Below are 13,396 nucleotides of genomic sequence, written 5' to 3'. Positions count from 1 at the left end.
TTTAGGGCTCCAGGCAGCCATGCCTTTCTCCATTTCCCCAAACCATCTCTGTCTTTCCAACTGACACATAGTTTCATGTCTATTTTGTATGACAATGAGTTATGTTTTGTTTTGGTGCTTTAGGGTTTGTTTTTAGGATTTTTTGTACTGCTGCAAATATCAGAGTTTTCCCTGAGCTTGCTTATATTTAACTCTTGGTTCTCAATGGTCTTGTTTTATCTCAGTCATTAAAGCACTCAACCCCTGATTTTGCTATTAGAGTGATTTGGTACAACATAGATTGTAACAGAGACAGCATATGTTGGTGCAGTGGTAATTATTAGATGGTATGATAACTACTTAAATTTATTGTGTTTTTTTTTTTTTTGGAAGTAGTAGCCCTTCTGTCCAGCTATTCAACCTGGGAAACACTTGAACAAAAAACCCAGTAACAGAATCTTTCATCCTTCCACATTGAACAACAAAAGGAGTTTCTCCTCTTTGTGGAGGACGAAGGACATGAGGCAGAGGAAAATGAAAGACTGCGTAGATGTAGGAAACAATGAAGATAAAAGAACAAAGTCAGATATACACAAGGAAAAGGAAGCAAACAGGAAGCTTGATCTGACGAAATAGCAATTATCTGAACAGAAATAATTACAAGCCCAAAAGAAGTATTATTTCTCCACTATATGATGGAAGTTTTTTTTTAGTAGCTGCTTCCACTTACTGGTAATTGAGCCCATGGTCTTTACCAAGTGGAAATTTATAGAAATTCAAATATAAGGAAGCAATACATCTAGAAGTAATTCCTAATGAACAAAGTGAGACTTATTTCCATGTACCCTACCAAAAGGTTAAGGTGTTATGTTATACAGCCCTTATGTTTTGTGTTGAACAATAACTGCATTAGTCCATAGAATAGAACAAATTCTTATGAAAGGTTGAAATGATAGGTACAGTAGTACCATTTACCAATATATTTCACCATGTTGACAAAACAGATTTGGGCCTCAATTGTGTTAAAGTACCATCTCACAAAGTCAATGTGAATCTACCACTTAAGAATTTTTTCCCCTGTAAAAAGACTACATAGATCATTGTAGCATTCAACTTAAATGCTTTTATTGACTGTCTTGAACAATAAGCAAACAATGCTTAAATTTCATTCAAATTCACTTTCCACATGTCAATACCTTCTGGTAGAAAAAAATAAAAATATAAATATATCCATAAATAAATTAAAAACACAATAAAAACGTTTTCATGGAAAACTCATGTCAAACCATTCAGACCACTTCAACAATGTATGATCAGTTAAAGTTACAATGAACATCGATGTACAAGAACTATAGTACATGAACAACATAGCTATTGATTAATCTACTAAAAAATAAAGTAGCCTTTTTTCGCAGTTAAGTTGGGTGATCGCTAAGTCATCAAAACACGATATTGCCAGGAACACAGTAGTTATTGTTAATCAGCTGCACTAGATACAACTTGAAGATACCCAGCACCATATTAAAATTCCAATCATTAAACCAATAGATTAATTAGTTAATGCTAGTGAATATGACAGAGGGAAGGGAGTCACCAACCCAGCCATGTTGAACATGCTACGAAACGACTAGTTCTCATGGATGGGAACAAGACATAATTCCATGCGGTTTGCTACATCTCTGGAAGAGGTATCAGGCCTTGTGTGCAGGCTGCGGAGCAGTCCTTCAGCAAGTAATTTCACTCCAGATGGGCTGCTCGTACCAAACGCCAGAATGGAGGCCCTTCGTCTTCCCCGGATCTCGGCTTGGGTGAAAGCTCGGCGCTGCACCGGAAGGCGAGAGTGTGGCTCCTTTGCGGCCTAAAGCCCCATGCAGCAGCAACAGCAGCAGCAGGAGGATGGGCGGGCTCGGTCTCCCCTGCGAGGGCGCCCCTAGCCTCGCAGTTATTGCTCGGTTATCCAGTCCCTTCACAGGGCCAGCAGAGTCGGAGAGCTGAGCGAGTCGGAGGAAGGCTCGTTACTGCTGCTGCCCTTCCTGTGTGCGGCTGCACAGCTAGGAAAAGACTCGGTCTCGGGATACGTGAAGACAAAGGAGGAAGTGTAGGTGCTGGGGCAAGGCGTGCAGGTCACCACCGGCGTGCAAAGGGGCTCCAGATCCATACCGCCCGCGGCCCCCAGGGGCTCCCAGTCCGCCGCGTAGAAGGACGAAGAGCCGGTCAGGTCCATGTCAGGCACCGAGCGGGGAGTCTCGCGGGTGGCGCGCGAGAAGAAGTCGTCGAAAGGCTCGGCCTTCAGCTCCAGGCCGCTGCCTTCCTTGGCAGGCTCGGCCCGGGGCGCCTCAGGCAGCAGGGGCAAGGCGAAAGCCGCCTCCTCCGACTCGGGGGAGCTGGCCACGGACGGGTCGGTCAGGAGCTCCAGCGAGGAGACGGCGAGGTCTTCGGAGAAATGGAGTTCCTCTGGGATCTTGCAAGCGGGCCGATGAGCGGCCAGGATGAATTCCAGTTTCTCCTTCTCTTTGAGCAGGTTGGCGATCTCGGTCTGCAACGAGGACTTCTCCTCTTCCAGCTGGTCGGTCTCCTGGGGACACAGAAAGGGGAGGGGCAAGTCAGACGAGGTCCCCTTCGGGCGGAAGCCATGCCGGGGTAGGCAGCCGCCGCCGAGCAGGGAGGTAGTGGGGCTCAGGGAAGCCGGACAGCCGACTAGCCCAGGTCGGAGATACTCACCGCTTGCAGGGTATCAGTCAGTTCCCTTCTCCGGTTGCGACACTTGGCGGCTGCCATCTTGTTCCTCTCCCTCCGGATCCTCCTTTTTTCTTCTTCTTCGGGACTAAGCTAGATAGAAAGAAAGTAGGTTTGTCAGTATTCAGCGCTTGAACCCAGGAATTTTCCTAGTTTTCCCCCTTCCTCCCCAAGGAAGTATCTCAGCCAGGAGATTCAAAACTTGCCTGGCATGATCCAAGCAGAATTTGCTATGGATCTCAAGGGAATCTTCACTAGTTTATACCTCGATACGAGGTGTTCTTCCCTTTTTAAGCTCTTCCTGAAATGCTGCCACCTCCCCCCGAGCACACAAGCCCCTCTTCCCTTGATATAGCCTGAGGCTTCCTTGCAGCTAAAAATTGCATACACACCTGTTCAACTTTGCCCCTTCTGCCAATGCTTTGCCCTCTGCTTCCCGTCGTCTTGACGATCCCTGCCCTGGAGTAGGCACTACTCTGAGGAGCAGGGAGCCCGTAGGGATGGGTTCGATTCTGGGAAGGGGCCACTGAAGAGATCAGGGTGGGTTGGACCATCCACTGCAAGTCTGGACTTGTGGAGATGGCAGTCACAGTGGGGACGAAGTTGGCACTGGAGGCAGCTAGGTCCGTGCAGAAGTCCTAGAAAACAGACACAAAAGGGTTAGTAACAGGATTGAGGGGGACAATGCACACTATGACAGATCTATATCCAGAAAGCCGGTGCACTATTCTAAGCCAGGGCTGCAGTCCCTGGGGCTACATTGGCTCGAGCGCTGCTGCCGCCATCATCAGACTACACACATGAACAGGGGCTTGTTATAAATATCTCTGACGTCCGCACTGACGCAAGCGCCTCTCCGGAGTCTCCTGAATGAAGACTCGTTTCTTCAATGAAACCGCTTCACGCACTGGCTACAGAGCACCTCCCGGGTAAGGATCACCTCCACGCCCCCCATTCATCTTTTATAATTCTAATCAATGTCCATCCCTGCCCCCGGCCCCCATTTCCAATAGGGCTAATACTCTCTTCCCAGCGAAAGGGGCGGGAAATACACCATTCCAAGTAGCATCTATCCTAAATCTCAAGAAAGGCAAAAAGCATGCAACTTTCGCAGGGCCAGACAGCTTTTTAAAGCTCGGCTTATGAACATTAACTGCCGCTATTGTCCTCTCATTGTGCCCGATATCTACCAAAGAACAGGCATATTGTCCCTACCCCACACCCCATAAGACACAAACAGTTCCCCGATTCCTCACCTGTGCGTTTACAGGCGAGCCCATGCTAGAGAAAGAGTCCGCTGGAGACGGATAGTAGGTGAGACTGTCACCAGCCGGAGAAGCGCTGCTGCAGCGAGAGGAAGACGCGTCGTAGTCAGCGGTGAAGGCTTGATACATCATGCCGGTTAGCCTGGAATTGTACAAGCCCTTCAGGGTGGCGTATCAATCCCAGATCAGTATCCCAGTGGAACGGCTCTTGGACTAGCCGAGCGGGTCCCTCACAAACCCCCACCACTTCTAGGCTGCTTCAACCACTCTGGTTAGTTCTGCCGCTAGAGTACGGCGCGCTACCTCCGTCTTATATCCTGTTCCTGGTCAATGAGACTTACGTCACTACGGAACTGATCTGGGAGGGGAGCAGTAGCGATCCCGAAGAGTCTTTGCAATAATCCAAAGAGTGTGATAACTTCAGAATCTCCTTCAGCATAAGGTAAAAACGTCATTCATAATGCTGTAGATTCTGAAAGAGGGTTGCCGAGGGTCTCGGCTTTTAAAAGTCTGGGTTGAGTGGCACGAAAGTGGAGATTCCCCTCTCCTAGAATGGTTTGACTGAGCTCGGGAACCTACTGACGTAAATATCCTTATATGGCATACATCCTGTGCAGAGGGGTGTGACTGACGGGAACCGCTCCAGGCAGCGGCCAAAAGGATGGTGCGTGCCTGTGGCAACGGCAGGGGGAGTAAAAGCAGTAACAGCCGCAGCAACCGCTTATGCATACCGATTCTATCCATTTAGTGCTGACCAGACATTGAAGTGACGTCTTAAAGAGACAGAGCTGCAATTGTCCATTTAGCCTGCCGCCTCCGCGAGAAAAGTCAGAGAAACCTTTGCAGGGTTCCACTCATACTGTGACTTCATCCAACTCAGATCAGCAAGATTCCTTCTCGAAATATTTATAAATTTTAGATATGACAGCATGTATTTCACCAAAACCAGCATGGTTTTTGAAAATACACAGCGCCCAGGAGCGGAAATAACCCCGATAATGTAGTAGAACAGACAAATGGAAGCATAAAGATGATCATTAAGTGGCGATATGGAGTCTATTTCTGTTTAAACGGATTAAAGCACGCACACACTTCCAGCCACATAGTTATCTTTTTAGTGCTAGGTCGAAGGAAGAGCGGTAATTAACATGTGAGAAACGTTGTTTTTCTTCTACAGAAGGTTTGTCCTTCTGTACATTTCCGTCTTGTTTATCCTGACCTTGCACCAGGCTTCAGTTCTCATCATTCCTATTTCATAGTTGCAGAAATGAGACAGATACTCTTCTTCCCCCTTTGCCCTAAATCCCCCCACTACCTGGTGAGCTGAACATATAAGGGTTAAATATGATTTCTACTAGTGCTATTTTCAATACATATTTTGTATTCATGCCAACCAAAGAATGTTACCTTTACAACCAAACATCTTCAAACATCAACTTTAGTCATGATGCTGCTAGTCTGAAATTCAGTAACAGTGCAGTGTTATACAAATTCCAACAGGAAAAAGTCCTACAAATCCCAGCATGCTCCAATACACTGGCTTGGATCTATAGGGCTGGTTTTCTGTTTAAACCTGCACAGGATTGCACCTTAAGTGCACAGCCTCAGTTCACTGTTTATTGGGAATAAGCGATTTGTAGATCACTTTACATCCATCTATATATTTGTCGTGCCTTCATTATAGAAACAGTGTTTTCTTTTCTTAGGCTGCAATTCTATTTTTGCTCACTTAGGAGTAGGTATCATTTAATTAGTCCCAAGTAAACCTGCATAGGTGTAGATATGAAATATACATTAAATGGAATTTACCCTTTTAAGATCCTAGAAAATCTTACATTGGAGGTTGCAAGCCCATGCATTTTATACTTCAGTCTATTCTGTTCTATACAATCTATTCTATTGCTGATATATTGCTCTGTTTTTTTAATATGAAAACTCAGCTTGGGAAAAGTACAAAGAGAAAATATGTGCAACCTTCAGAGCTGTTTCCAGATGTTATTCTCAGTCTGCCTTTTCTGGAGAATAGAGATGTGCATGTTATCTTTCACATCTTACCCTCCTGTTCCTTTTATGCCAAACTAACACACGAAGCAGCCCTCATTAAAGGCAATCCTACATTGCAGCTTGCAGGGGTGGTTCTAATTCATTTAAGAGGAAAATCACTGGCTCTATCGTAGGCAGTTACAAAACTTCCATTAATTTCAGCTGGGTCAGCAATTTACCTTGCCATCGTCATATACAAAAATGTAGGTGAAGTGACTGTAGTTCAAAACAGTACTGGAGAAATTGATTGTTCAGTGGTTTCCAAGTTGTTCCAGACTCATTTCTGAGGTCATCCTTGGTAGACTTGTTTATGAGAGGAGGGTTCACTTCGGGTAGATCTCTTGAGCATTTTGCTTGAAAGCACTAGCACAGAATCTATCTAATGGGTCTTCTGAAATGAATTCCTTTCTGCCAAGTGTCAGAGTTAAGATAACACTTCCTCTCAAAGGTCTTTACACAGATGGTGGTGATGACACCATCATCTTTATTCTTACATATTATTGTAAGTTATAAGTAGATAAATATCATCTACAGGATAAATATAGAGGCTGGTCTAGGGCTGCCTACCAAACTCATGAGTATGCTGAAATTTGAACCAGCACTCTCCTGCTCAATGCCCATCCTCTCACTCACAAAACTGTTTTAGCTTTTATCATAACAGATATAGAACAAAACTGATATTAGGCTCAATCCCTCCCTCCACCATGCATGGCCGTCACTGCGGACATATTATCCCAGCAAGCAACTGAGATTCCAAAAAGATCTGAAAATATCACCATATTATGCACTAAATGGTATGAAGCTATATTTTACTGAAACAGTTGTGTAACAGGGTAACACGTTTTGAAGTTACATAGATCACTTCTTCAAACAGAATACTCCATCTAGAAGCAAAACAAGCATGGCCTATTCCATACAGGGTCTCATTTTCACGCTACTTCCTTAGCATATTTCATCGTGTGGTTCACCCGACACACACACACACACACACACGCACACGCACACGCACACGCTTTTATGGTATGTAATCTAAACCGAGCAAACCATTACCATGGGAACCTGCCTTTATTGTTACTGCAAATAAATGCCTGTCTGTTCAACCGAATTGTTTCTGCGTGAAGTTTTGGAAGGAATACCACACATGTACTGTACATATGGAAAATATAACCTAATGTCCTCCCCGAAGCATGGACGGGGAGGGGGTGTCCGGAGCGAGGGACTCCACGGCACGTTTAGGGTTGAACATGGTCACGAGACGCGTAGTCATGGAGGGCGCGCTGACAGGCGAGGAATTTGGCTTGCGCCGTGCCAGTTTGTCCAGCCTTTGAACGCTCGGCTCTAGCGATTTATGATTCCTGGAATATACCAGAAATGATCTGCTCCGCTAGGGGAAAGGGCCTGTTGGTGCTGGGAGTTGGTGCCGGCAGACGGGAGGGAGAGGCTGGTCCTTGGAAGGCTGCCCGGGAGCTGCGGTAACAGCAGGCAGCGAAGGCTGCTCTCCTTTCCCGGAGCTGGGAGTTTTGTTAGGATGATCCTTGCTGTTTGTTGCAAGGAAAGCCCAGAGACACCCACCCACCGCGCAGAAATGGTGAAGATTATGACGGCGAGGCCGGGCCGGGAGCCAGACCGCGCTCGCCCGTCGCGGCGGGAGCCAATGGCAGCGGATCGCGAGGCCGCCGCCGCAGCGGGCGAGGCGGGTGGCGTGTTTACAACAACAAACAGAAGCGGCTCTCCGGGCGCAGTTTCTGGGCAGGGGAGGAGGGGGGCGAGGAGCGGCAGCTTCGCGCTCCGCCCCAGTCCGCAGCCCTTCGGCGTTCCTGCCGCTTGAGCTCATCTGCCAAATGCGGCCGTTGATGCAGCTGCCTGGCTGCCCTCAAGCAAAATATCTGGGCTGCGGGGCGGAATAGGCCAAATGCTAGCGAGAGGTATTTTTCCCGTCAAATGCCAGCTACAGCAGCTTCGGCGGGCGACCCTGGGGCGCGTGGAAGGGGGGGGGGATGAGTTTTCGTCTGGGAGGGGCTGGCAAGCAAGCGGGCTCCGTCGGTTCCCCAACTCATTTCTCACATTGCCTAAGTGGACTCGGGGCCTGGAGGTGGCCATGCTCAAGCCCAAATGAGGGAACAGTTCCCAGGCCAGGTGCCTGCCTTCCAGATGTGCTAGGGGAGGTGCCTGCCCCCACGTGATCCCCTGCAGATGTGTTGGACCATTGTATTCCCCAATTCTTCCAGATGCGTTGGACTGAAACCCCCACAATTTCCCCGATGCCGGCTATCCAAGTTGGGGAAGGCTGCTCTAGGAACTACCTACCCATGCATTCTCTTTGGTTCACATAGCACCTTATAGTCGTCTCCCAGGCTCAGCGGACTGGGGCCATGTAACTGGTTAAGCTGAACTTGTTGCCTCCCCTCACAGTCTACCTTTATTCAAGAAGAAAAAGCGTCCAAAGGACCCTTCAGCAGAGCAAGTGTTTAAGGGTAGTATCCCACAATTCATTTTTTATTGTTTCATTATAGGGTTTTCAAAGTAAATATTCAAAACTTGTTTGGCATTGCTTTCTTCTAGACTATCATACTTCCAGCAAGGCAGGACTCACTGGAGAAAACAATTATGCTAAGGAAAGTCAAAGGCAGAAGAAGAAAGGCAGACCAAATACAAGACCAATTGCTTCCACAAAGGGAGCTATAATACTGAGTCCATAAATGCTGAGCAGGGCTGTGAAGGACAGGACATGGGGGATGAGGGCGGCATTCATTTATAGGGCTGCCATAAGTCAGAGGTGACTTGGCAGCACATAACTTTTCTAGAACTAAATTGTACAGAGATCTGTGTTCTAATATGCAGGGATTATTGTTAGGGAGAAAAGGGGACTCCCAATAAACTAGTCATTTAAGTCTGATCATTAATTAAATAGCCATTCCCATGTTTTTATTTATGTCTTTTCTGAACATTTTCAAACCACCTTATTTTGCTTTAGGGAAGTGGTACAGAACTACAATACAATAAATAATCTCCAGTAACAAGTTATGTTGCAATGCATTTTAAGATTATAAAAAGTCATGTTGAGAGTACTTCTTAAAGGAGGATCATCCTATCAAAGTTTCAGAAAGAAGAGACACAATTAAACATTTTTATTAAGGTCTATGTAGCTGTCCTGTGAATTAAAGGTCCAATGAGAGTACTACGGAATTTTTTTGCTTTTATTTATAAAAGCTAGTTCACACAGTTCTATCATATGTAATGCAAGGACAGGCAACTTTGTGCCCTCTAGATATCTGAAATACAACTCCGGGAATCCCCAACAATTGGCCACACTGGCTGGGGCTTATGAGAGTTATAGTCCAAAACATCTGAAGAGCACTAGGTTGGGGAAGGCTAATCCAGTGTGACCAAGAAAAAGAATGGAGTATGAGTTTATGCAGATATGAGCACTAATCCTTAAAACAATCCTATATTGCACCTTAACTTTTTGATTAAGACTTTTAAAGGCTTCTCTAGTTTTCACAAGGCAATTCCTATGTTACAATTTGCTTCAAAGCAGTTGGCACTTGTAACATAGCAATGAACAATGGTTAGGATAAATTTAGGCCTCGGGCTTCTAGCCAGTGTTGAAATGCTAACATAGTTGGCCCACAGAAGAAAATTATTTACATGTACCTATTCTCACAGGTGTCTTTATTTTTCAGACTTTGGAGTTACTTCTACATTCCTTCTATGTTAAAATGTTCAACACTGATTTTACAAGGAACACGTACACTTTTGTGTCTTAAGCTCACTTAAATCATGACTAGAGGAATAAAGTGGACTTTGCTTTTGCTACACCTTCATCATCTGCTACCTTCTGAATAGTCATCTGTTCTGAGAGTGGGGTGGGGCACTGTGAGGCCACAGACTTCAGTCACAGGATCTAGCCCTTCACCACTGCCAAAGCATTTCTTACACAGCCTATGAACTAATTAGTTCAACCCAAGGTGCATATCCATAAAAATAAAGCCATTTATAGGAAATCTTTGTAATAAAAAAGGCCTAGTTAATTTCATTATTACAGTTATATTGTGCCTGATGTTCAAGGAGCTCAAAGCAGCACCAGAGTCCTTGCTCTGCTCATTTTATTTTCACAACAATCCATTGACTGTCATTGGTCAGTCTCAGTTATTATGGGTTGTATCCAATGGTAGTCTAACTCAAGCCCCATTCATTTCAAGCAAGCTTTAGGACTGAATGGGGAACTGGGGTATTTGCAGGACAGAGCAATTTGTATAACAGATTTCAAGAGGAAACGAATATTTCCACTACAACAGTTTACTAGTTGGTGCTTGTATAATATCAAATTAAAACCTTTCAAGGGCTGTACCTGTCTGATATTTATTTCTAAATGCAAGGACAATGGACACACATACCACAGACTGTTTTCCTCACAGCATCATGCACACACATTTACACCACTTGTATGATCAAAAGAGGAAGGTTATTACAGTGCTTATCAACATGTGTGATCAGAGCAACAACTAGAGTCATAACAAAAAATTGGAACAATTCACATGGGTAAATCAGTTCTCACCACCGGTGTCTACTCAACCAAGCCAATGTGTGAGAAGTTGCTATGCTTATGGCCTGACTCCATATTGTTTGTTATATGTTAGCTAGAGCTTTTCACCTGGGATTGGTCTGAATTTAAGACTGTGTTTGCTGAACACAGCAGAAGACCTGCCCTGAGAGAAGATAAGGATTACATATATATATTATGGATGGGATGACAAAGCATAGGTAGCAAAGGCACCAAGAAAGAACATGCCTTCCTCTCCCAGTGTATGCTGAAAAAAATGATATGCCAGCCACAATAATGACTGTTAGGAAAGAAGTTAAGTGCACTGCAGGACACTTAAGATGCGATATTCCATTGTGCCCACCCTTCCTTTGGTCTCCTGAATTCAAAGAGGAGAAAGTGGAAAGTGAAGAGGCAAAAGGTGTACTCTCATTTTTCCTGCATCTCTGATTCTGTTGTGTCCTTCCCAGAAGTCTGGAAAGATGGATGGGGGGCAGGAGAAAGGATACACCACTTATTGTCCAGCTTCCTGTGCCCCAGACACAGAAGCACAAATCCCCTTTATACTCTCCTGCCCTTCTTCAATGCATTCTGGCAAGACTGGAAAGACTGCAGAGGAAAATTTTTTCCCCTCCCCTTCCACCCTAATCTGAGTGTGGCTGTTTGCATATTGGACAGGCAGTACTGGATTTGTGTCTATGAGATAACCCAGTTCCAACCTCTATTTTTCTTGTCTCAGTCAAGGGTATGTATGTATGTATGTATGTATTTATTTATTTATTTATTTAGGAGGCTTCTATGCCCCCCATTTGCCGAAGCCTCGGGGCGGCTCAAAAAAAGCTGGGGAAAAGAAATTGTAATCATTGCTATGACTTTAAAAGTTGGCCCTAAGCAAAATTCCAAAATCCCTATTAGAGTAATACTTTTCATGGGCCAAACAAAAGATCACTAAAATGTGCAAGCTTTCAAGATCTCCATTTCATGACATTGACTCAGATGCTGCATTTGCTGCTCTGTGGTCAAGGCACTTTCACAAGAGGAAATTTCAAAGTTTTTGCAGGAAAGAGAAGATAAACCAAACACCACTTAAAAATCAAAGTTCTTCCACCCTGTTACTATCCCTCTTCCCCTTAAAGTTATCCAGACAGATCTCATCTTAAAGCATTTATAACCTTGGATGCAAGCTCTCCATTGGTCTGATAGGCAGGGTCACACAAAGCATACAAGTCACCCCATGCTGATTCTTCACAGGGGTCCCCAGTGTTCCAAACAAACAAATGAGCACACCAGCAGCCTGAGGTACCTCCTTCTCCCTCAGTCTTTCCATAAGTATCCCAGGAGGTACCATGGGAGCACCAAGGGGAATGGGGAGCAGGGATTGCTGACAGCCCTCACCCCAACTCAGGAGATCTTGAGATGGTGCTTCAGCTGATTATGAGCAACCCCGTTCCACCCAGACTGCCAGCTGCCACCCTGCTCTGGTGCCAGTCTTGAGCAACTTCTCTCTGCTGGCTTGGCAGCAGTGTTGGACCGGTGAGGGGGCATTGTGCTCAGCCTCCTTTAAAGGAGAACAAGTCTTGCCCAGTACTTCTGATGATCTTAGCTGTACTGGTGCTAGATAGCAGGGAAAGCAAAGCCATGTTCTTCTTAGCCCAACAGCTAGCCAAGCAGAGCACTGGTCACCCTGCCAGTCTTTTAGGAGGGTGGCCACTGCACTACAGGAAACCCCTGACAGCCATCCCCAAGTGGTACTTGTGCACGTTGAGGGAGCTGTCATCAGTATGTGCCCAGAGCCACACAGCTAGAGTAGCAAACTCTATGATGGTTTTGGCAATTAGTGGGCTTATACATTGTCTGGGTTTGGGCACATTTTAAGCCCAGAAGTGACTCGGAAACCATACTTTTGTGGGGTGGCTTATAACCTAGCAGCTAACTTCACAGGCCTCACCCTTGGAGCAAGCCAGGATTTGGACAGTATGCTAAACCGCTTGGTCTTATAAACCCAGATTATGTTTTTGCAATCCAGACCTATGCATGATATAAATAACAATTAAAAGCAACAATGAGGATCACACATCTAATGCTCTCTAGGGGGTAAAATCCTGCACCTAGAAGACTTTAATGATGCCTGCTTATACGTACAAATGTCAGCCACCCAACAATTAATACATTTTAAGATTTCTGTCCACGGTTACCCATTCTGTTTGTCATTCCTACCATGCTGCATGTGGCTTACCTTTTGAAGCTATTAGCTGGAGCATTAATAACTGGGGAAAGGGTCCATTATCATACTGAGATGGTACAGAGAGAGAGAGGGTCTGTTCAGTAGTGGCCCCTGACTAAGGATAACTCTCCACAGTGAGGTCCACTTGATGTCAACATTGTCATCTTTTAGGTGCCAGCTCAAAATTATCCTCCATCTTGAAGCATTTTAATGTATATAATGACCAGTTGTTTTGGTCTGTACCGACATTTTGGTATTTTTAATGGAAATTGGTTTTAATTATTAAATATTTTGTTGCAAGTTGTCTTGGGTAATTTTAAGGGAAATCCTCTGAAGAAAATAATATAACACCACCAACAACACCAAAATGATATTTGGCAGGGCCAGCACTGTAAACCATGAAGTGGTTTATTTGCAAGATCACTAAACCACTACAGGGTCACAACAGTACAGTAATGTATTGGTGCGACTCTGATGCGCCCGCAACTGGAGTATTGTGCTCAGTTTTGGGCCCCTCATTACAGTAAGGATATAGCCAGGTTAGAGTCAGTGCAGCGTAGGGCCACAAGGTTGGTGGCCGGTTTGCAGGGGATGGGCTATGAGGCG

At 45.3% G+C, this 13,396-nt stretch overlaps 1 protein-coding gene across 1 annotated transcript; it reads right to left on the bottom strand.

Annotated features, from left to right (window-relative positions):
- Positions 1 to 1,082: 1,082 nt before the first annotated feature.
- On the bottom strand, positions 1,083 to 4,420 carry FOS (Fos proto-oncogene, AP-1 transcription factor subunit). The gene is made up of 4 exons (XM_044436820.1): positions 3,972 to 4,420; positions 3,108 to 3,353; positions 2,701 to 2,808; positions 1,083 to 2,554 (listed from the first exon to the last, which is right to left on the bottom strand). Exons 1-4 carry the CDS (start codon positions 4,110 to 4,112, stop codon positions 1,946 to 1,948), a joined length of 1,104 nt encoding a protein of 367 aa, XP_044292755.1. The 5' UTR covers positions 4,113 to 4,420; the 3' UTR covers positions 1,083 to 1,945.
- Positions 4,421 to 13,396: the final 8,976 nt, after the last annotated feature.

Source organism: Varanus komodoensis, unplaced genomic scaffold (assembly GCF_004798865.1).
Source record: "Varanus komodoensis strain SLA01 unplaced genomic scaffold, ASM479886v1 scaffold3, whole genome shotgun sequence".
NCBI classification, from domain to species: domain Eukaryota; kingdom Metazoa; phylum Chordata; class Lepidosauria; order Squamata; family Varanidae; genus Varanus; species Varanus komodoensis.
This window is presented reverse-complemented; position numbering and strand designations above follow the sequence as displayed.

Coding starts and splice junctions, on each gene's coding strand:
- FOS (XM_044436820.1), bottom strand. CDS start 4,112: ATGATGTATCAAGCCTTCACCGCTGACTACGACGCGTCTTCCTCTCGC. Junction 3,354..3,971: donor GCTCGCCTGTAAACGCACAG/GTGAGGAATCGG, acceptor TCTGTTTTCTAG/GACTTCTGCACGGACCTAGC. Junction 2,809..3,107: donor GAAGGGGCAAAGTTGAACAG/GTGTGTATGCAA, acceptor CTTTCTATCTAG/CTTAGTCCCGAAGAAGAAGA.